Source organism: Lissotriton helveticus, chromosome 2_2, assembly GCF_964261635.1.
Source record: "Lissotriton helveticus chromosome 2_2, aLisHel1.1, whole genome shotgun sequence".
NCBI lineage: Eukaryota > Metazoa > Chordata > Amphibia > Caudata > Salamandridae > Lissotriton > Lissotriton helveticus.
In genome coordinates, this window is record NC_136060.1 from 164297594 (window position 1) to 164322544 (window position 24951).

At 46.3% G+C, this 24951-nt stretch overlaps 1 protein-coding gene across 1 annotated transcript in view; it reads right to left on the reverse strand.

Annotated features, from left to right (window-relative positions):
• Positions 1–5788: 5788 nt before the first annotated feature.
• The window catches only part of GRXCR1 (glutaredoxin and cysteine rich domain containing 1), a 489812-nt gene continuing 470649 nt past the window's right edge, over positions 5789–24951 (reverse strand). Inside the window, exon 4 of the mRNA XM_078678876.1 lies at positions 5789–5968. Within this exon, the coding sequence (XP_078535002.1) occupies positions 5789–5968 (180 nt within the window). The remainder of the gene's footprint in view (positions 5969–24951) is intronic.

Below are 24951 nucleotides of genomic sequence, written 5' to 3' on the forward strand. Positions count from 1 at the left end.
GCAGTCCCTCCGCGCCTTGAGATCCTTACAGGTAAGTAGTTGCCCTTTAGAAAACACCTGATTGATTGATTGAGCAGTTGTCAGCAATACCCCACCTAACCTAATGCTGCCAATTTGAGTGTGCTCCTGTTGAGGGAATTACAGCAGTTCCTCCTGCGCTCCCGCACCATGTCTGTTCCTGTCTAGGGATCAGCCTCGTGGCAACCAGAATGGCAGGCAGTCTTCCCCCCAATACCTGGACCTTAAAGTTGTCTTACCAGAAGTCAGGCAGGTTAGCCTCTTTTGATGTTGGTAGGTCTCTCGCTCGGGACGTCACAACAGTGCACTGTTGCAAGGTTTTCACCCTGTAGGGCATCAGAACACTGTGCTGTTGCATGGCTTTCACTCTCCGATGCAGGCAGGGCGGTGTTCAGCAGTCCGAGCCGCCCTCTTGTCTCAAGTCTCTGGCAAGTGCACTCTGGGCTTTGCAGGCTCCTTATGCTGCAGAACCCAGGTGAAGAAGGTTCAAACGCCACTGGCACGGCATGGGCAGAAGGGCAATGATGCGCTGGTGGTTTTCTCACTGGACAGGGGTGCTTCTCCAAGCAGCGGTGTCAGGACACTGCATCACAAAACTGGGATGACAGGAAAACACAGTGTCCATTTCTTTACGGGTCAGGCAGACATGCTCTTGTCATGGCCGTCAATTCTTCAAAATGCCTGGGGTAGTGGAAGTACATCACAAGTCCTTTGACCCTAATGACATCACAAGAATTGACATCATATGACCTGTGATCCTGTTTTATTCCCAAGGAACTCATGTCAAATGACCTCCATGATGACATCATAAACATCTGTTATACGACCCCTATGCTGATTAGGTCTTTGAAATTTCTAGGAAGTAAATCGCACCCTGTATTGTAGTGACGTAGGGCTGGGCGGAGCTTGCGGAGTTTCACTTCTGGAATTCCGCAGAGTTACCAAAAAACTCCACCAAATTACGCTGAGTTCCACGAGCGGTTGGAGTATTTCTAGGCCACCCCTAAAGATAATGGCATCATTAATATGTTCATTGTGCTGAACATTTTGGGAAGTCTGTAGTGCCTTTGAAAGAGAAAAGACCCTCCTCTCACCACTCCCATTTGATGAAGGCCCTTCAGCAGTCCCTGCTTAACGCACATCTCTAGTGCTGTTGCACTGATGAAACCACTAATATGGCTTCTGAGCTACATATTCAGTGCCTCACCAGCCTGAGGGGTGAGATGGTGCATGTTAGCCATTTACTTGCCTCGGCGTTCTTGAAGAGGTCTCTGGTGTTGCAGGAAGGGACCAACTCTTTGTGCATAGCTGTCTTTTGAGAGAAGAACTAGTACATTTTAACAAGTCATCACTGTTTACATGCCCGTCCAACAATGGGTACAGGAACTTGACCTACACAGAGCCGCTGCTCCAGTGTTGCACTACCTCTCGGCAACAGCATGGTGAATGAGGGGGCACACACCATCTGCCATTGCAAGTAGAACCGAATACCTCATCTCCCCCTGTACAGGATTTCCATTCGCAAGGTGGGTGGAAGAGGTGAGGGAAACATGGAGAATTGTATTCTTCTGTGACTTACCACCACTCATAATTGTGCGAAATGAAAACTCAGTGAAGCAAACAGAAATAGGGAAGTGTAGGGCAAGAGCAGACAATGAATGCTGGGGTTCCTGTGGTATTTGGCAGGCGCACCCACGTAGCTATGTGCGGCTCACCTGTGAATAGGCAGACCTTCTCTGCCTTGCACTTCTGGATGACCACGTTGATAATGCAACAACTTACTTTAAAAGCAAGAGGTTGTAAAGCGCTCTGATACACGATTCTGGTCAAGTTTGCACTATTTAAAACTCTGTAAAATAAAAAAAATAAAAAATTATTTGTGTAGGGTTGAGAAGTATGAGTTATGCTGACTTTATCACACCTGGTAAATAGCATGCATGATAAAGTCCACAGCCTCTGTTGAATTTTAGCAGGCTGAGAAAGCAGGAGTTTAAAAGATTACCGGAACATGTATATTTTGTTTGCGCAAATAGCAAAAGCTGCATGTTATTCCCCATTTTAGGGCAAACCTTGTCGTATGAGATAATTATCACACCCGACAAATTCCAAACCCCACCCATGTCATATTGTATTGGGTTTTTATGGCCATTAAGAATGTTACCTTTATTTTTGGTTATTATGAAAGTTTATGTTGATGTTGGGTCTTCTTTAGGCCTGCTTTAAGGGTGTTGGTGATGAAGGTATGTTGATCATAAAGCCAAAAAGCATGTGTTTTTAAATAAGCAAAGTGAATGTTAAAAGCTGTAGGCCATTTCCACTTGAATTGTGAATGAGTGGCAATGCCTACAGACCCACTCTTTTGTGAAACGTCCTAAATTGTGATAGTAGGTCTATTTAAGGTTATTGTTGGTTTCTAGGATAAGGGCATTTTGGTGAGCAAACTATCATATGGTACATCACAGATAACAGAAAGAGCGTATGTTTGTGGTGTAAGTCGCCGCCCATGATGAATATATAGGACACAAGACTATAAACTGGGTATTTTGTTGACCCCACTTAAGAGGGGTTCCCATTTGCAATTCCACCTGACATCTTGTAAATATTTGTAATTTTGTGCATAGTATTTAGTTATGTGTACATTAGAGTACTTTTACTTTCTAAAGTGAAAGCAGAATGCACACCAGACCTTTGCTAGACTTGACTATTTTCTTGGCTCACTGGAAGTTGCTTCCATAGTTCAGCTAGTGGAGATTGAACCCCCCACCCCCCTTTATCCGATCATGCCTCTTACCCTTAGTGGTCCATCCTCTGGCCCATCCTCTAGAACCTGGTGCCTTCATGAAATCTTACTGCAGCACCGGGAGGATCTTGCCCAGATCACTAAGACAATCACTGACTGTTTGGATATTAAGGATAACCCTGATGTTGCAGTCTCTACTCTTTGGGATGCCCTGAAAGTAGTTGCCAGGGGGGATTTTATCGCTATAGCTGCTGCCAACAATGAGCTCTATCGGGAGAAGAGGGAGCAACTAACACATCAAGTCTTAGAACTGGAAACGTTTTCATAAGAGAACTGGTGCTCCCAGGGTTTGGAGGCAGATGAAGGCAGCCTGTGAGCAGTTAGTGGGCATCGATGTTGACAGGGCGTAATACGCCGTGCTTCTTCTTCATCACCAATATTATATTGGCAGCAATTAATGTGGGCATCTCCTGGCTAATGGGCTGCGCATTCAATGCCAGGAGTCTGGAGTCCAAGTGGTGGTTGATGCCGAAAAACGTGAGTGGAGGGGTTACCCACACATAGTGGAGACCTGCTGTGATTTTTATCAGAATCTCTACCTTCTGCCTGACACTGCAATTGCATACCTCCAGGAGCCCCCTACCTCTGCCCTGACACTGGGACGGGCAGTCGAACTAGACCACCCTGTCTGGATAAAGGAGGTTATTACTAGCATAGCCTGACAAAAGCTGTCCAAATCTCCGGGCCCAATGGCTTTCCTGCCTTCTTTTATAAGGCATTCTGCCAAATATTGGCAAGTCTTCTTACTATATTATTTAACCCCTTCGGCGCTGATGACGGAACCGCTCCGTCATCAGCGTCGGTTGAGCTGTGCTGATGACGGAGCGGTTCCGTCACGGCCCGCCCAGCTCGATAGAACGCTCATGCGCGGCGCGAATTCCGCGCCTGCGCTGAGGGTTCTATTGAGCGGGGCGGGCCGTGACGGAACCGCTCCATCACGAGCACAGCTCAACCGAGGCTCGTGACGGAGCGGCTCCGTCACGAGCATGCGGCCGCCGCGCGGCCGCCGAAAACCGTTAGCACTGCGGCGGAATAGCCGCCGCAGTGAAGGTGTTAATGCAATTGGGATTGTTCCTTGCTCCACCATCCATGCTCTTGGCATCTATCATAGTGATCCCCAAACTGGGGAAGGACAAGTCCCACTGCTCCTCATATAGGCCCATCTCCCTTTTGAATGCAGACTTTAAACTCTTCACAGGCATTTTATCTCCCTACCCTAATCCCTTACTTCTGGGCCTTATAGACCATGCCGGATTCGTGCTACAACGGCAATGTGGCGCTAATACAAGGCGAATCCTCCACTAGAGATATGACCAGAAGAGGATGCTCCTGACCATAGAAGCTTAAAAAGCGTTTGACAGGGTCCATTGGCCACACTTAGCAGCCACCTTAGCGCATTTTGGTCGCAGGGACCGGTTTACTAGGTGGATTCTTAGCAGCTATCTTCAGCCCATAGCGGTAGTCCGTGTCAACAGACATTCCTTCACCCCATTCCCCAGTGGCAGGGCTACCCTGCAGGGGTGCCCTGTGTTGCCTTTACTGTTCGCCCTTTACATGGAATCAATGGTGCACAGAGTCCGCACTAACCCCAAGATATGAGGGATTCTCTTTGGGGGTGAACAACACACCATAAGCTTATATACAGATGGTGTCCTGGCAACCCTGGAGAAGCCCTCTACTTCCCTACCAGCATTCCTGGAAAAGCTGGAGGCTTTTGGTCAGCAGGCGTGCTTCAAGGCAAATATTCACAAATCACAGTCTCTCAATTTAACCGTCCACCCACACGCACTAGACACCTTACAACAGACCCTCCCCCTTCAGTGGGCATCGACCTCTATCCCCTACCTGGGTCTCCACTTCCCCCCACAATCTCAGCAATGGTGGCCCTTAACTATCAGAGCCTGACCCACCAGATTAAGTCTGACCTGCGCTGGCGGTAACCTTACTCACTTTCCTGGCTCGGACTGGTCGCAGCGATTAAGATGGCGATCCTCGCTTGGGTTCTGTTCCTGTTCCGGGTTCTCCCTGCCAAGTCGCCCCCTAGGACATTGCATCCCCTGCACCAGGAGCTTAATCCATTCATGTGGGCCGAAAAATGGCCTTGTCATTGTGGAGACCTCAACTACAGACCCCCAATTGAAAGAGGTCTAGGCTCCAGATATTGGTAGAGAACTGACGTTGGAAGAGTGGGGCGATATTTACTACAGTGCAAGACACACCATTCCCAGAGTGGCTAGCATCTAAACGGCTACTAAAGTCATCACCTATTGGTATTACATACCACACCGATTGTACAAATATAACCCATTTAGATCACCTGAGTGCTGGCGCCAGTGTGGGTCCCCGTGGACTCTACTACATATCCTATGGGAATGACCAAAACTTGCTGCTTACTGGTCGCAGGTACAGACTTCCTAGAGTCCCTGCATCTCCAGTCTGCATATTGCTGGAAGAATCACCCCTCCCCCCCCCCCCTTGGAATTTGGCTCTAGTTGCTCCTCTGATTGTGTCCCATTTTTGGTGATGAACTATTAGGTTTTATGTGCATCTTATTGCAAAAATGACAGTTGTAATTGTTTTAAAAAGAAGTGATTGTTGACTTCAAGAAGCTTTGGATTTTGTGTCTGCTTAACTGAGGAGAGAGGTGCAGATATAATTTGTTTAAGAGGTGCACTAATATTGCACTTGGTCTGAGGAGTTTGAGGTGCCCACTGTATCTCAGTAATCAGCCAGGTGCCTGGAAGGAGGCAATTTCTATTCTGTTCCTTACATTAGATAACAGGCAATCTTGCCACACTCCTGTGGATGAAAATAACTTGCAAAGTTAGCTGAATTAGCAAAGTCACAAAAAATATTATATAAATCAATTTTATTGTCTGGTTCACATGATAATGACGACGTGTTTATAAAAGTGTATATAACAAACCGTTACAGTATCATAAAATGAGGTTTACATGACAATCACAGTGTTTAACTTGCACAGCTCTTGCAGCGCTGTAGCCCGTTCTCGTTGCAAGCTGTACACTTCAGGGCTTTGAACGAGTCTGTGAAGCAGTTCCGGAACACTGACATCTTGCTCCCATGGCACACTGAACACGGAAGGAAACCGAACCCCCCGCACGAGGGACAGGCATGTGGGTGCTGCACTCTCTATGGAAACAGAAAGAACGAAAGAACAGTAATTACATTGCTTCTAGAGGCAGGATAACATAGTTACATTTTGTAAGTCACGGGTATAAAAATTCAATTGCTCTAAAAAGCCGCAACAAACATGAATTAACTTTGCTTTGCTATTGCTTTTAGCTCAGTATCTGACAAGTAACTAAATATAACAGTGCCATCCAGTGGTGAAACAGAAAAATGACAGATTGTTTTTTCGGTTTGAGAAAGTGGACAACTGTAAAAGACACATAGCCTGAAGCAATTGATGGTGTATTTTTTGTCTTTAAATTATTAAGTATTTCAGTGCTGCAGATTCATACTTTTTCTGTGTTATTGTTAGAAAACACGTTCCATGGCAACAAAGTTATCGATCATCTATACAATGCTAGAAATGCTGGTTCATGCCCAGTGATACATTTAATTTAACACAAGCATCGCAACAAACTGAATCAGAAATATACCAGCAGGACAATGGCGCCTGAGAGGATGGTAAGAGCCTAATAGACTGCTCCAGAGCTGTCAAATTTCACTTTTTCAAGCTTGCGAATCTCACCACTCCAGGGGCCTCATTTATGAGAAATGACGCATCGCTGCGTGAAAGCAGCGATGCGTCACTTCTCAGTGCGCACTCCTTGCGACATACCTGATGCGTCATATTTAATGTATGACGCATCTTGTCGCAAGAAGTTACAGATACGTCAGAATTTCTGACTTATCTGTAAGCTCAAAAGTGACGCAACTCCATCAATGCTTCCTTTCACATGGGGCAAGCCCCATGTGAAAGGGCTTGCGTCAGTCTTACGCCTGCTGTGAGGCAGGCGCAAGATTTTGATGAAACGGTGTCCTAGAAGTGACACAGTGAAATCTCGTAGATTTCACTGCGTCACTTCTACGACCCTTTCTTGCGTCAATACGCCCCCCTTCCATACATTATACCTGGCGCAGGTATAATGTGGCGCAGGGGTTTACAAAGTGACGCATCTACCTAGATGCGTCACTTTGTAAATATGGCGCAACAAGGTGCATTGTTTACACCACAGGTGCGTCACAAAAAGTGACGCACCGGCGGCGTAAAAGTGACGCAAGGGCTCATAAATGAGGCCCCAGGTATTTTCTTTGCATCCAGGTACTTGTAGTCCTGGATTTACAATGGAATAAAAAACCGATAGTGTCAGATAGACAAATAAAGAACCTACTACATTGAGAGTTGTGCTGTTTTGCTTTGGAACTATCTAAGCAGTAACTGGTCCAATGTAACTTCTATCAGCACCAGAACAAAAAAAAACATCCGCTAGCACACTCTCTGTAAGAAAAAGTGTTATTAGTTGGGTAGGATGTGAACATGATCCAACACACAAGTTCAATAAAAAAAGGGCTTAACTAACTATGACACAGAGCAGACAGGTTTAACTTAAGGTGCAGTGTGTCAAGTTTCAGTACCAAAACAATTAAAAAGCTAAAATCAAAAACAGTAAAAAATCTAAAAATGAGTTTCTAAACATAGAGAAAATTACACCAAAACCATTTAAATCTAATAAAGGGAACCAGAAATCAGATTTTTTTATGTATCAGGCAAAAAAGCGCTAAGAAAATGTAGAGGGCTAATCAGAAGTTACTGTTCGTGGCTGACAAGGAGCTTTATGCGATTTTGCCAGTGAATTACATTTTTCATAAATATTACAAATACTGGTTGAATCTTGCCTGTAACTTATCCAAAATCAAGTTAGATTAAATAATATTTTATTATGATGTTTATTTTTCTTAAAGGCATAGAATACAATCCTTTTCGATAAAAATAGGGGGTTAGTCACTGTAGTTACACACCGTCTCTACATTCTTGAATGTACCACTTTTAAACACTAGGCACATCTGCGGTCTGTAGTGGGTTTACCTGCAGGGCGGTGACGTGGGGAGGGGGAGGGGCAGGGTGGGGGGTAGTAATGTATGGATTACCGAGCTTTACAGGTAAGTAAACATATAAATAAATAAAACGAATTTTGTTGCATGCACTGCATCCCCAAATGCAATGCAGTGCGTGCAACGAAATTAGTTGTATTTATTTATTTGTTTACTTACCTGTAAAGCTCCATAATCCATACAGTACTACCCCCCCTGCCCCTCCCCCTCCCCACCTCACCGCCCTGCAGGTACACCCACTACCGACTGCGGCTGACTATGCAGTCTTCATTGTGGGCCTCAATATAGGTGACATTTAATATTTAAAAGTATAGTTCTTGCTTGCCAGAAAGGATTATTTTGACAGGTTCACCTGCATATTCAAAAGATGCAGTAGTCAGGCTCCACAGGTAGTCATGAAGCCAGGTTTTATTTGTCAGTGTAGTGGATAGCACAATACAACATGTGCTGCAGGCCACAGGTGATATTAGCATCCCGTGCAATTGGTGCATTTCCTGTATCATATACTATGCCATTATTGGATAGTTAAATAGTCCAACTGGGGATTTGCCAATTTCCCATGTTTTCTTTAGGGGTCAGTGCACATACACTGGGGACTGGACAACAGTGCTCTAGTGTCCTAAGTTGGAAAAATAACCACTGCCATTCAGCATACAATTGGGATGATCATGCAAAAAGAGGGATTTCTCACACTCTCCCTTCATGCTGATGTAACTCAACCCTGCTTTGGACGGTTCTCCCTCCATGTTCCCTTTATCCCTCATCCTTTTATGCAGCTACAGTATTACCCTCTTAGCACTGCCTGCCTCACTCATGGTGGCTGCAACACTCACCCTATTCATGATGTTTCTTTGTGGCTCTTACAGTCCTGACCTCCACCAACCCATGATTCTGCTGGACTCTCTCCCCAACTCCACACGACTGAAGCACTGTCTCCAAGCTGCTGAAGTGTCTCCCCCTCCTTTCAGGATCCAGCAATGGTCAATCACCCCTATCAATTATGGTCTTCCTCCCACTTTCCTTGAGTCTTCAGTACCCTTACTCTTCAATGCTCCTGCCTCACATCTCCATTCATAGTCATACAGCACCCCTCCATCTGGGGACTTGCAGCTCTGCCTTCATTCAGAAATTCTCTAAAACATATCACTGCATGACAAAAGCATGACTTTTAGTACCTGACGTTTTGAGCCCCCGTCAATAAGAATGTATTAAGAATGTATTAACATGGGAAAAGTGAAACAAGCCCTAGTATTCTTAATGCTATTGACTAAACACTGGGACAGCTCTGAGTTACCCTATGGCATGGGTAGTACAGCATCAGTGCACGTCCTCACACCAGGCTACTGCATACTCCGTTGCTATAGACTGGTGCTTCATATTGATAGAAACAGCCTTGTGTTTCATCACAGTAGCTAGACATAACTGGACCAATGAAAGCTACACTTTTCCCCATGCTGTCTTGTTCACGGTTTTAGAAAACACCCCCAAATTTCACTCACAGGGCTATGCTTAACCACATGTTTTGTCCAAAAAAAGTCTGCCCTGTAGCTGCTATGGCTCAGAGACTTGACAGTCAATCTATGGAGTTGGAGGGCATTGACTCACAAGTAAAAAAAATTATTGCAGCCCACCCATGGGATGTATGACATGACAACGCGGGCTTTTACCCCGCGCTGCCATTACGACGCTGCTTTTACAACGCAAGTCGTTACAAGGACTTGCGCTGTAGGTGCTGGATAGTGGAATAGTTTAATTTTCTATTCCAACTCCAGCCCACGTTACAGTAGGGAAGGTGTAATAGAAAATTAAACTATTCCATGTCCAACAGCGCCCTCCAGCGCAAGTCGTTGTAATGACTTGCATTGTAAAAGCAGCGTCGTAATGGCAGCGCGGGGTAATGCCCGCGTTGTCATGGCTGCTTACCCACCCATGTCAGGCTCAAAGACATCTCATAAAGGGGAGGCTCCAGAACACATGCAGGATTTTTGTACAGCATTTATAATTGCTTGAGTAACTGAGAGCCTCTGTCCTCCAGAGCTGCAGCTCTTAACATGTGGTCCGGGGACCACTTGGAGTCCGCAACACTTTTTCAGGGGGTCCACGACCGCTTAGAAAATTAAATAAAATTAACAACTTAATAAAGTGTGTATAAATAAAGAAGCAAACTGTAAAATCGACAATGTTAAAACATTCTGTAAATGTAAATGAATTTGAAATTGGAGGATAAAAATGAAAGGGGCTTATTAATGAGCCGCTGCGACACTTTTACGCCGCTGTTGCGTCACTTTTTGTGACACACTGGTGGTGTAAAAAATGCGCCACCTAGCGCCCTACTTACAAAGTGATGCATCTAAGCAGATGCGTCACTTTGCAAAGGCCTGTGCTACATTATACTGTTGTCAGGTATAATGTAGCACAGGTTGGGCGTTGTCCCGCAAAAGCCTCGTAGAAGTGGCGCAGAAATCTATCAGATTTTACTAGGCCATTTCTAGGATGCTTCTGTGTCAATATTATATGCCTGCCTCACAGTAGGCATAAGACTGACGCAGGCCCTTTCACATGGGGCTTGCCCTATGTGTAAAGACACATTGATGAAGTTCCGTCTGTTTTGAGACACACCCCAGCAATGCGTCACTTTTGCACAGACAGATTCATCAGTATTGTTGACGTATCTATCATTCCTTGCGACATGATGCGTTATATAGTAAATATGACGCACCCATCATGTCGCAAGGAGGGCTCAGTGAAAACTGTTGCATCACTGTTTTCGCTCAGTGATGCAACAGTTTTCATAAATGAGGCCCAAAGTTGGTATGGGAGAAGTCTCATTTGAATTTCGAAATGCTTTAAACTTCCTATGAAAAAATTAAAATGTTGATTTTATTATTGATTAGTTTGTGAATTAATAAAATATTTGTTTATTTTTGTTTGATGATTGCTTGTTTCAGTATTTTTGTATATTTATTTGCGGTTCAGATCATCAAAATTGCTTAGTCCGTGGTTGCAGTTTCCAGTAATGACTCAGTGGGGGGCCCGTGATTCCAAAAATGATTTAGTGGAAGTCCCCAGGTTTTAGTAATTTCATTGCTACATGACATAATTTCCTTTACTCCTAGCATTTTGGATAATTGACAGCCATACCTTCCTATGCATTGTGTCTTAAGCGTTATATACCACCACCACCATATGAATGCAAAAGGCAATGCCCTATTGTATTCATTTGGGGCAATAATATGATGTATACATTTGCTAGTGATTTGGGGGTCATAATTGGTTGACCACCTTAGTGCACTGTTAACAAGGAGACTGGCTTCATTGTTTATATGAGTAGAAAATATGTATATTGCCACTGTGACTTGCATCCAGACTCACCCTGTGGAAGCTGTCTCCCCTTGAAATAACTACCTGTGAGAGAAGGGCTTTTTTGCAGGTTTACCCCCACTTTTTGACTATTAGGTAGTGGTGTAATGACTCTGTAGTGTACTGGGCCTTGCTGACTAGGCCTATATTATGTGCTCTAACCCAAAAAAGTATGTTTCATTGGTTTACCTCAATCAGCATAAGTTAACTTACATATGAGCCCCTAGTACCAAAGGCCCCCGCGAAGACAGCTGCACCAAAAACTAAAATTTGTGCCACCCCCCTCGAGAGGGGCAGACTCCACCTAGGGTACACACGACGCAGCTAAATAAGAATAAGAACGACGGAGGTTCACTTAGGAGACGAGTGGTGAATTTGCCCCCTGAGGCAAGTCCCTATGTGGTGGTCATGACGGGAGTCCCTGAATTGGGTGAGGCCGACGAGAAAGCTAATTGGTCTCTAAAAAACAAAGTCCAACATTGGCTTAACTCAAATCGGCCCTTACCACCTAACCGGACAAGCAAGATTCTGACGGTACGTAGGGTAACATGGGTGGGACATGAGTGGAAATCAGTCCAGGGTGATTGCATTCTGGTTAATTTCGCGGACCCTCATACAGCTGACCATGTTTGTGCATGGAACACACAGGATAGATGTGAGGGAATTGCAACTAGACACCTTTCCTTCTTTTATCCCCCCAGGAATGGATCAACACGTGACTGGGACATTGACAGAAATTGGCATATAGTAGGGCACCTTGAGAGGGGCGGAGATTGGGGGATGTGGGGGGCACAGTGCTCTAGGGAGCAAGCCTATAGGGATAACTGGGGTGGTTTCCCGACTGTAAACAGATTCAGTTGCCTGGAGATGGTCGACTGACAGCTAAATCCTACTAGTTTACCAGAGGGTGAGAGGATGGATCTTGTAGTTTCAAGGGGGGGAGCAAATGGGCATGGCGAGTGGTGCACTAGCGCAGTTGGGTCTGGGTGCACCCGAAGTATAAGTGCACATACTATCAGTGACTTGAGTAAAGATGGGGTCCGAAATGTTGATATCAGACTACTTACCGCACCCGGGCCATCCGAGAAATCTTCACCCAGTACCAACAAGAGGAGTCTCATCCCTTGTGATCGGAATTGTCTGCAGGTCACTCTGGATTCACCTGATCCAGTTGTAAATGGGCCAAACAATTGCACCAATGAAGATCTGGGCGATAGGGGTTCCATCTCCATTGTTTCCTGGAATTTGGCGGGACTGGTTAAGAAACTTGACTCCCCGGACTGGGGGGCATTCATAGATGCACAAGACGTCTGCCTCTTCCAGGAGACATGGGCTAGGGAAGACCATCGGCGTGCAGGGTTTGCTACTTTTTCAATCTGGGCGAATTGGAAGGGGAAGGGACGCCCGTCTGGCGGACTACTCATCTGGGTGGGCTCCCATTTGGGGTGTAAAGCGAGGGCCCTCGAAACTAACTCCCTGGAGGTCCAATGTGTACTTCTGGAATGGCCAAATGCCGTAAAACTGGCATTGATCAATGTTTACTTAAGACCAGTGGGCATAGCAAATTTCTCTAGCACAATCGAGGAACTAGTATTGTTTCTGAGTACCATCCCCCAAGGTACCCCGTACGTGGTTGGGGGAGACTTAAATTGCCAATTTGAGCCTCTCCCACTATTTTTAGAAGGCGCAACTACGGAGGAGGATGATCAATGGGGAATCACCACACTGGTAGGCCCTCCAGTGAAGTCCTGGACACCAGTAGCGACACAAATTATGTGCCTGACTCTAGCAAATTCTTTAAGGGCCTGTAATGGCCGGGCAAGCGGAGATATTCCTCCCAAACCAACTTTTAACAAACCGGGGCACAATTCTCGCCTCGATTATATACTTGTGGAAACGTGTGAATGGGCCAGAGTTGTAGATTTTAATGTAATTCCGCGAGTTGAAAGCGACCACAACGCGCTGATTTTAAAATTTGCGGTGCCGAGTGTTACTTTTTCCTCTCAGGGGGGTGATGATCTCACAGACTCGAGTATGATCCTATCTAGTAACCGGCGCAGAGTTCGATGGCCCAAAATTATAGGAATATAGGAAACCCTAAAGCTATTCAGAGGCTGTATGCGGAGACAAAAAGTTAAAAATCTTATCCACCAACTCCCGTCCGTGGAGAGCCATAGAGAACTTGGGGTTATTCATCCGGAGTTGTGTAGCACCTTAGCCGAGGTGCTGAACCCTGTGCAGAGGGTAAAGAAAGGGAAGGGGACGTGTGCCTCGTGGTATAACGCCGCTCGTAGGAAGGCTAAAGCTGACCTACTAGAGGCCATGAAGCAACATGATAACATTCCACTGGTTAGAGCTAAGAGGAAGGAGTATAAATACCTTATCCATAATGCCAAGATCGAATGGGACAATGACAACTGGACAGACATGACGGGCGCTCTCAAGTCTCGAGACGCCCGGAAATTCTGGCAGATTGTCAAAAACGGCTCTGCCGATCCCACTCCAGCAGTAGAGGCTAATATTGCACCCAGTGTGTGGGAGGATCATTTTAGATCTTTGTATGTTCAGGCCAACGTAGATCTCTCCGGGGACCAAGAAGACCCGGTGGCAGGCTCGACCCTTATGCCACTTTTGGAGACGGATAAATTCACCATGGCGGAAGTTGGGGCAGCTATTGCTAGACTCGCTGCAGAAAAAGCCCCAGGGTTGGATAAACTCCCTGGTGACTTATTTAAACATGAACCCACGGTCTGGGCTCCTTACCTACAGGTGGTATTTAATGCAATTCTAGAAGGGATGCCGGTGCCTACTACTTGGCTGGGGGCGGAGATTGTCCCCATCTTTAAGAAGGGTTCTCCCTTGCTCCCAGCCAATTATAGGCCCATCAGCTTAATTGACGTCCCTCAAAAGATCTTTGCAAGGCTGATCTTGGATCGCCTATTAGAATGGATGCTAGACCACTCAGACTTGAGCCCCTACCAAGCCGGGTTCAGGAATAAAGTATCCACTATAGATCAAGTCTTCCGTCTCGCCCTCTTATTCTGGAAAACGGTACAGTTGGAGGGTGGCAGCCTCTATACTGTATTCGTTGACCTACGAGCGGCTTTTGATCTTGTACCCCATAGGAAACTTTAGTCCGTGCTTTCTAACCTGGGGGTCCCGCAACATCTTTTAAACATAGTTATCAGACTACACACAGATAACTAGACTCAGGTCAGATGCGGCTGGGAGGGAACTTTGTCCAATAGATTCCCCGTTGGCAGGTGGGTAAGACAGGGTTGTGTGCTTGCACCAACTCTGTTTTGCCTCTATGTCAACGGGGTTATTGCCCATCTGAATGGGGTTGAAAACAGCGATGCCCCCAAACTTGGAGGCAGCAGGGTGCCGGCGTTCATGTTCGCAGACGACACCCTGCTGCTCTCCAAGTCGCCAATGGGGATTCAGCGAGTTCTCAATGGTGTTGAGGCATTTTGTAGAGACCATGGCCTCGAAATCAATGCATTGAAAACCAAATATATGGTTTTCAATCCACCATCTAAAACTCGCCCTAATCCGTATATTGGTGCTAATAGGCTAGAAAGGGTTCGAACCTTTGAGTACTTGGGGGATCACCCTAAACGAAAAGATGTCGTGGGGGCACCACCAGGAGAAATCACAACTAAAGCTGGCCCAAATAGCAGGCGGAATTATTAAGCTTGTTACCAAAAATAAATCTTCCTCCAAGCCGGTTGGTCGCCCGTTAGAGATCTACAGAGCACAGGCTAGGGGTGTGGTTATGTATGGAAGCGAACTCTGGGGCCACGCGTGTAAACGTGATTTAGTAGCAACAGAGAACAAATTTATTAGATAGCTTTTATCACTTCCTCCTAGCACCCCCCTGTTGCCAATGAGGCTCGATTTGGGTTTGAGACCCCTCGATGAAGATCTGGGCCTACGGCCTCTAATATTCTGGCGTAGGTTATGGTCTGTACCAGAGTTACTCAACTATAGGCTAGAATTGCAGGAAATCCTTACCCTCCCAAATGTTGGGAAAATTCCCTGGCTAAATTATATAAAGAATGAACTAGGGCAATTAGGATTTCTCACCTTATGGTCCGATCCACTGTCATCATGTTCTAGGGTCACACGGAGGCAGCTTGCCACACTGTATCAGGAAAGCAAACTTGCCACACATTTACAAAGAACAGGCCTGGGCACTTTAACAGAATCATTTTTAATGACCAAGGACATTTATAGGTTCAAAACTGTTTTAGATGCCATATTCCCAATTACTATTAGGAAACTGTATCTTCAATGCCGATTCGGGCCTATACCCGTAAATGGGCAGAATCTTCGCCGAGCCATTGCCCAGGGTGTAAATTAGAGCAGGAAACTGATTTGCACATACTGTTTTTTTGTAATGCTTATGCGCAGGCGAGGAGGAAATGGATCGTCCCAGTGTGCAAAAACTTGGGGTTCTCTCACTGTTTTCATGCATATAGGGTCCTCAAGACCGATTTATCTGGGCACACAGTTTTTGCACTAGCCAAATACCTGGGGATAGTCTGGCATAAGAGAAGATACTTTTTAATTGGGGATGTATGACAACTGTTAAATTGTAAATTTATTACAGTAATAATGTCTGTATGTTTGAGGCTGGTCTTCATTTTGTAAATTGGTTTTAACATGTTCTTAATATTTTATTTCTAGTCGTTTTTGATGTAATGTTCTTTGTACCTTTTATGGCAATATGTTGCCGAAATAAAGATAATGATGATGATGAAAGGTACCTAGGGCCTATAAGTCAAGTGTCCCTCATGAACTGCAGCACTTATGGTGCCACCATGAGTGCGACAGACCAAAAAATGACTCAGCCCATCCTTGCCAGCTGGCACAGCAGTTTTTCAACTGCTAATCCAACTTTACCATTTAAACAAACGGCAAAGTCAAAACCTTCCTTTTGTAATGTAATAAGTCACCCTGATGGCTGGTCTACTGAGCCAAAAAGGTCGGGTGGATTACATTAAAAAGCTAGGCATGGGTTTTATTACCTTTACATGTCCTGACCGTAAAAATTCCAGTATAGCAATTTCTACTGTGGAAAAGCTAGTAGCTCCAGTGTTAAAAATGGCGGTACATGTTGGCAAATCTGCAGTGCTAACTTCCAAAGTAGCTTACTAAATATGGTGCTTAAAGGTATCAAACAAATCATTGCATTAAACCCTACTTATTTCTCAAGTCGAATTTAATGTAACATTTGCACGAATGGCAACTTTAAAAGGTTACAGAAACAAATAAAGGGGCAATCCCGTGGATAAACAGTATCCACAAGATGAGGAGGTACCTAAAGAAAAAAGGAAAAGCTTCCTTTTCTAAAAAGACCCCCCACTCACCAACCTAGTTGGTGACATGCTTCATCATTGGAGTCCCACCGAGGAGCCAAATGCCACTCGGTGTGCTTCAACACCTGATTACAGTGGAACAGGATTATTCACAACAGTGGTGTAAGTGAGTGAAAAGTGAGGTTAAAAATCGTCTTTATTTAACTCACTAAAAGTTTAATATGGAGCAATAAGACAATGTTTAAAAACAAATGTGAGACACCAAATTAGGTAGGATTGACCTGTGGTGTCTATATCTAAAAAAGAGAATGTGGCAGTCTACATGTTTCAACCTGTGCGTGATGTTACCAGGTTTTCATCTGGACCTAATACACTGGTCGGAGCGGTATGCACCCGCTAACGTGCACCCTACTCTTGGTCAAGTAGCGAACCACACCTTGTACTTACAGTGTGGTAACCTTCCAGTATTCTATGAAAGGAACAATCTGAAAGTAAGGGAACAGACACACATAATCACGATTAATAGTGTGTATTAGTCTTAGATGACCTCTCATTCATGGCTCCATAGTGAGCAATATAGCGTGCTACATACCATGCTCCATACATACCATGCATGATATCCTTTCGATGTGAATTCACATGACTATGGCGGTCGTGCGCCTTTAATAAAAAGGTGGGAAACCCACCCCTTTAATTTTATTGTTCAGATCGTCAACCTACAATGTGCTCATTAGTGTGTGTAGGTGTCTTAATGCTCATTGAAAATGAGTGTGGTTATACTTAGTAGCTACGTTAAAAAGAACTGGGCATGCGGTTTGTAAATAAGCATGCTTTCTCAACGTTACAAATGGAAATAATGCTGAGACATGTATGAGGAAAAAAACATGTATGAGAGAAAACAGGCTTACTAGAAACTAGCTTTAGTCATGCCTCATGGACACCATAGGGAAGGGTGCTTGCTCTAGTCACACGCTGGGGATGTAAAATGCATAGTCAAAATAACAGTATTTCGGCACATACCTTCGTTTTTAGGTCTCGAACTAAGCGGAGCTTACCCACCTATAAACCGTACTTACTATGCCAAACCATGCCATCCGCAATCACACCTGGATGCATGTCCTACACGGAGTCCCAAGAATCTCTGTGTTGGCGTTCTCGTGGTCTTTTAACCCAGGAGCAGGACCTTGCGCTTCCTGATACATGATGCGTCACGCGGCCACGTGATTAGCGGGACGACGTCAGGGGGCGGTACCAACCCTCAGCACGCTAGGTTTTACTCGTAAATGGTGTATGTTCAAGAGAAATCTACAAGTATACAAAGTGTACATATTGGTAAAGTTAAGATTTGCACTGAACTAAAATGATTGGGGATGTTAGTATTGATTATCAGGAACGTCAGGTCATGTGGTCATGTGATAAGCGAGAAGACGTCAAAGGGCCGTATCGGGCCTCTTAATGTGTTCCGAGGAGGTCAATCCCTGAGCAAGAATCTTTTTCCCATTAATCGTTAAGGGTTGCATAAAATTCGAATAGCTGGGAATGTCGGTATTGAGTAACAGAAATGTCCGGGTTGGTAATATTACCTATGTACAATTGGGTTAGAGGTAAATCATCTTGGGTAGAAATTTTTCAAAACTAGATTATTCATCTGGCAACACTTTTCTCATGTATTTCAAATACCCATAGTGGGCTCACTCAAAAAGACTCTATGAGTCGGTGTTCAGACGACGATATAACCTATTGATATAATACAGGGTCTAGTTATACTCTCACTTCAGTGAAGGGTAATGGATTTACTTCTGTAAGACTGAGTTCCAAGGGATGTTGTCATTTAATCCCTTCTTGTGGGTTGATAGTCCGTCAACCCAGCGTTGCTCTCTTTCAAAAAGACGCTGCTGGGTTTTTTCACGAGTTTGCACTTGCTCAATTATTGTCCATCTCATGTTGTTGGGGGTGTGATTCACCTGCAGGAAGTGTTCAGTAAGTCGCGTGTTGTCTTTTTTACACCTGATAGTGCTGCAGTGTTTGCATACACGTTGCTTGATCTTTCTTCCCGTCATACCAATGTATTGTAGGCCACAAGGACACATTATGAGGTAGACTACGTTTGTGCTATTGCAATTGGTGTGTGCCCTTTGTGTCCAGATTCTACTTGGTTCTAGGGACAGTGTTTTAGTCGCGGTTGTCAAATGACACACACTCCAATTACCGCAGGGAAAATGACCCACAATTTTGGGTAAGCCCCACGTGTTTAAAACAGAACGTGTGTTGTCTTGCTCCGTAATCCTTGGGCGTGTATTTACAAGTGTGTCCTTCAAACTCCTTGCCTTTTTGAAGGAGAATAGAGGCTTAACCCAATGTAGGTTGTCTGTTTGTAGGATCTTCCAATGTTTGTTGAATGAACACGTCACCTGGTTCGAGACAGTACTGTACGTGGTGACGCATGTCAAGGATATGTCCTCTGTTGCTGTCACTTTGTCTTCGAGAAGGGCATCCCTGGGTTGGTACCAGACACGTTTTTGACATTTGTTAAGTATCTTATCAGGGCTCCTAACTGACTCCTGAGGCAGAAAGCCGGGAGAGCTGATTTGACCTGTTTTTAATACTGTATTGTATTCTTACCTGTGTGCTTTAAATTTGACCGGCATTTGGAGCTCCCTGACAGCCGACTTGGGCGCTGCCTTGGGGAGTCCTCCCTCGCTGCCGCCATCCATCGCGGGCGAGTAAGCCCCGCCCATTTTACTGGCCACGCCCCCTTTTCACCGCTTAAAAGCGCGCGCTGATCACTAGCGCGCCCTCCTAACTGACTCCTGAGGCGGAAAGCCGGGAGAGCTGATTTTACCTGTTTTTAATACTGTATTGTATTCTTACCTGTGTGCTTTAAATTTGACCGGCATTTGGAGCTCCCTGACAGCCGACTTGGGCGCTGCCTTGGGGAGTCCTCCCTCGCTGCCGCCATCCATCGCGGGTGAGTAAGCCCCGCCCATTTTACTGGCCACGCCCCCTTTTCACCGCTTAAAAGCGCGCGCTGATCACTAGCGCGCCCTCCTAACTGACTCCTGAGGCGGAAAGCCGGGAGAGCTGATTTTACCTGTTTTTAATACTGTATTGTATTCTTACCTGTGTGCTTTAAATTTGACCGGCATTTGGAGCTCCCTGACAGCCGACTTGGGCGCTGCCTTGGGGAGTCCTCCCTCGCTGCCGCCATCCATCGCGGGCGAGTAAGCCCCGCCCATTTTACTGGCCACGCCCCCTTTTCACCGCTTAAAAGCGTGCGCTGATCACTAGCGCACCCTCCTAACTGACTCCTGAGGCGGAAAGCCGGGAGAGCTGATTTTACCTGTTTTTAATACTGTATTGTATTCTTACCTGTGTGCTTTAAATTTGACCGGCATTTGGAGCTCCCTGACAGCCGACTTGGGCGCTGCCTTGGGGAGTCCTCCCTCGCTGCCGCCATCCATCGCGGGCGAGTAAGCCCCGCCCATTTTACTGGCCACGCCCCCTTTTCACCGCTTAAAAGCGCGCGCTGATCACTAGCGCGCCCTCCTAACTGACTCCTGAGGCGGAAAGCCGGGAGAGCTGATTTTACCTGTTTTTAATACTGTATTGTATTCTTACCTGTGTGCTTTAAATTTGACCGGCATTTGGAGCTCCCTGACAGCCGACTTGGGAGCTGCCTTGGGGAGTCCTCCCTCGCTGCCGCCATCCATCGCGGGCGAGTAAGCCCCGCCCATTTTACTGGCCACGCCCCCTTTTCCTCCCCTTTTTTCCCTTGGATCCCTGTATAAAAATATGTGTTTGGGCCGGAGGCGCAGCGGACGGGCGCAGCGGGCGCGACGATGGCGCGCCGAAGGCGCGCCAAAGGCAAGCCCGTCTGCGCCCGTCCGCGACTGTCCGGGGCTAGGGGCATGTCACTCTGCCCCCCACATCGCCTATACCCCTGACCAGCTCTACCACCTCCAGGGACCATGGCCTATCCCAGCCCCTACCTATTCTCATATTTCCCGTCTTGGTCTCTGTCCAGCTTCTGCTCCTCTGATTTCCTCATCTACAGTCGACCCCTTATATTCATCTGAAGATACGAATTCATCGACAGCTCCCAAACCCCTCACAGCACTTTACCTTAATACTAGATCTGCTGTCGCTCATGCGCATGAACTCTCGGTCCTGTTGGACCTTCATGCACCAGATCTCCTTTTTCTAACGGAGACCTGGTTTGGCGATGACTGTCTCCCTGCCCTTTTAGCCACTTTACCGGCCCAATATTATGCCCTACGAGCAGACCGCTCTACTGGCAGAACCGGAGGCGGTGTAGCGGTCATCGCCCGTACTGACCTCCCTTTTCAAATCTTATCTCTGCCCGCCATTTCAACCTCCGAATACTTGGTCATTCGCACTACTGCCACTACTCCCTCTTTGACTTGCTTTCTTACTTACCGTCCTCCCCAATCTCCCTTGTTATTTCTTCATGATTTTTTGGAAGTGCTGGCCACCATCACTGTTAATAATTCTTCCATTTTACTCCTTGGTGATTTTAATTTTTGGCCCTCTGACCCCGCTGAATGCCTTTCTTCTAAGGAGTTCTCTGAAACCCTTCAATCCTTTAGTTTCATTTCACATGTCCATTCCCCCACCCACATTAAAGGTCACGTACTGGACCAGATTTGGTCACTGAACTGCCCTGTGGACTCTCTCTTAATCTCCCCTTGCACTTGGTCCGACCATTATACCATCTCATTCTCCCTCCCTGTGCACTCCCCTGCCAAACCCCCTCGCCCTAAAAACATCTGGGTTCGAGCCTGGGGCCGAGCCAATCTGGATGATCTCTCCTCCTCACTCGCTGCCTCCCCCCCTTCATTAAAGGGTTTATCCACCCTCTCACAGGTCAAGGCTATAGAACAGTGGCTGTCTTCAGGTTGTGACGCTGTGGCACCGCTCAAACGTATCACTTCTAAGCGCGACAAAGACGCTAACCGCTGGTTCAGTAAAGAGCTTAAGGCCACCAAGTTAGCGGTACGACGCGCCGAGCGAGCCTGGAGGAGAAACTATAGCCCCACTGTACGTTTGGAGTATGTTACCATCTTGGCCAAGTACAAAAAAGACATCTTGGAGGCTAAAACCATCTACTTCTCCTCCAAAATATTGGCTGCTGAAAATCAGTCCAAAGAAATATTTGCCATTGTTCACAACCTGGCGTTCTCGGACAGGTCCACCCTTAAGCCTGCCCCATCCGAGGAACTCTGTTGTTCCCTCAATAATTACTTTATTCATAAAATTGTGACCATTAAGGCCAACATTCCCCCTCCTTCTCCCTCTTTTGTTGACCCCCAGTGTCCCCTTCCCAAGGGCGAACTCACTTCGTTTCCCTTCATGACTAGTGAAACCTTGTCCACCTTAGTTCCCTTGGTTAAGTCTGGTTCTCCACGCGATCCCTGCCCCGCTCATGTTCTTCGTCACATCTTTACCTCCTGCCCTGACCCTCCACTTCATCTCCTAAACAGTTCACTTGCCCACGGTGTGGTACCTGACCCTTTGAAATCGGCAGTGATTGTGCCCATCCTGAAAAAACCCGGTTCGGACCCCTCCGTGCCTGCCAATTTCCGTCCCATCTCCCTTTTGCCATTTCTGGCAAAGGTGCTCGAGCGCCATGTCACCTGCGCTCTGAGCTCCTTTGTGGAGATGCATGGAGCCCTTGCCCCCCGTCAGGCCGGCTTTCGCCCCGCACACTCTACGGAGTCCGTTGTCATTTCTGTCTTGGACAGCCTCAGGGAGGGTATGGACACCAACCAACGCCAGGCCTTGGTGCTCCTCGACCTCTCAGCCGCTTTTGACACGGTGGATCATACCATCTTACTTTCCCGTGTCAGGGCGGCGGGGATCGGGGGGACGGCCCTGGTCTGGCTTTCCTCCTTCCTGAGGGACCGCACCCAGGCTGTTCGCCTGGGTGATTTTACAGCGGACGTCCGGAAAGTTCAGTGCGGGGTCCCACAGGGCTCCTCCCTCTCCCCCCTTTTATTTAATCTTTACATTGCTCCCCTTATTTTTTCTCTGCAACAAATGGAGGTCGCCGTGTTTAATTACGCGGACGATCTCCAGCTTGTGTTTGACTTGTCTTCTTCTCCCTCCTCTGCTCTTAACTTTCAATCTATCATGCTTCACATCCAGGACTGGATGAACCACAACCACCTTAAACTCAACCCTGACAAGACCGAGTTGGTGTTGACTGGTGGTTCATCCAGCCCCTGGACTCCCTTGTTTTGGCCCCCTTCTCTTGGTCCCTCTCCCACTCCTGCTACCTCAGTTAAAACCCTTGGCATTAAAATTAATTCCCAACTGTCCCTTCACTCCCAGGTGAGTTCTGTGGTTTCTGCCTCTTTTCTTGCACTGCGTACTATACGCAGGGTGTCCCGTTTTTTCTCCTTTTCTGCCCTCAAGCTTATCATTCTGGCCATGGTGGTGTCCCGCCTGGATTATGGTAACGCCCTATATGCGGGAATCCCTGCATATAGTTTACGGCGTCTCCAACTCATCCAGAACCAGGCGGCCCGCCTGGTCTTTAATCTCCCGAAATTTCATCACTCCACCCCCCTCCTGAAGTCTCTACACTGGCTGCCTGTACAAGCCCGAGTCCAATTTAAGATCGCTTCCATCGCCTTTCTTGCTCGTCTAGGTTTAGCCCCAGCTTTTATCTCTTCTGAGATTACCCATTATGTTCCGTGTAGAGAGCTCCGTTCGTCCTCCCAGGCCCTTCTTATGGTTCCACGTTTCCGGAGGAAGAAGTGGGGAGGCTCTAAATTTGCCACCCTGGCCCCGTCCCTGTGGAACTCTCTCCCTCTGGAAATTCGATCCCTCACTTTATACCCACAGTTTCGGAAACAACTCAAGGCCCACCTGTTTAAGAAATCCTTTGAATAACCCCTCACGGCCCCCTTCCTCTTTCTTCTCTCAGTAGTTTGTTAGTGGTAGCGCCAAGAAGCCGCTGGTGTATGTGCGCTCTTACAAATAATTTTAAATTCAAAATTAAATTCAAATTCAACCTCTCTCGGATAGCTTTTTAGTGAGGTCCATTGCTTGTGTCCGATAATCAGTGGTTTTATTGCAATTGCGTTGTAATCTCAGGTACTGGCCTTAGGGCAAGTTGTCCCTTAGGGCCCTTGGGTGGAAGCTTTCAAATCTGAGCAAGTTGTTCCTAGAGGTTGGTTACTGATTTGTCCTTGTCTCCAGTCTTCCATTCTCTTTAGTGATTGTGACATCCAGGAATACCATGTTAGTCGAATCCAGTGTATATGTGAATCTCAGGTTTCTGTCAAAGGGATTGATCCACTGGACAAAATCCATGAGAGTGCTTCTAGGTCCTTGCCAAATGGCAAGAACATCATTGATGTAGCATTTCCAAAACACAATGTTCGAGGAAAAAGGGTTGATATCACCTAGGATGTATTTCTTCTCGAAATCAAAGACATAAAGCCATGCTACACTCGAGGCGAAGGTACTACCCATGGAAGTACTACCAGTTTGTAGATATAGGGCCCCCTCATACTCAAAGTAATTTCTTTTGAAAGCCAATGTCGCACATTCCAGGATGAAGTGTTTTGGTGTCCTGTAGGCCCATTCTGTCTTGTCCAGAGCTACTCTAAGTACTTCCCAGGTATCAAACTGTGGAATACTGGTATAGAGCCTCTTGATGTCAAAGCTCACTAGGAATAGTAGCCTCGTCCACATTGATGTTCTTTATGAGGTTTAATAAGCTCTTGGTATCTTTTAAGTAGGTGTCGGTGTTCTGGATCAGGTTTTTCAAAAAGAAGTCACAGAAACGTGACAAGGGTTCAAGCAGGGACCCTATACCTGATACGATTGGTCTCCCGGGAGGGGGAGTTTTGTTTTTATGCATTTTGGGCAAAGTGTAGAAATAAGGGATTTTGCCTTCGCTTTTGGTTAAGAAATCTGCTTCTTGTTTTGAAATGTAGCCCATGGTTTCCCCAAAGTCTACCAGGAATTTCATTTTCCCTTGCAAATCCATGGTGGGGTCGGACGTAAGGGGGACATAGTTATTCTTGTCTGCCAACTGCCGAAAACATTCTGTATGGTAGGCGGCTATGTCCTAAACTACCACTCCTCCCCGTTTGCCCACTTGTTTGATGACAATATTGTCACAGTTCTTCAAGTTAAGCATTGTCTTATTGCCCCATATTAAACTTTTAGGGAATTAAATAAAGACGATTTTCAACCTCACTTCTTCACTCACTTACACCACTTATCCTGCTCCACTCTAATCAGGTGTTGAAGCACACCCGAGTGGCAATCGGCTACTCGGGTGGGACCCCAATGATGAAGCATGTCATCAACTAGGTTGGTGAGGAAGGAGTCTTTTTA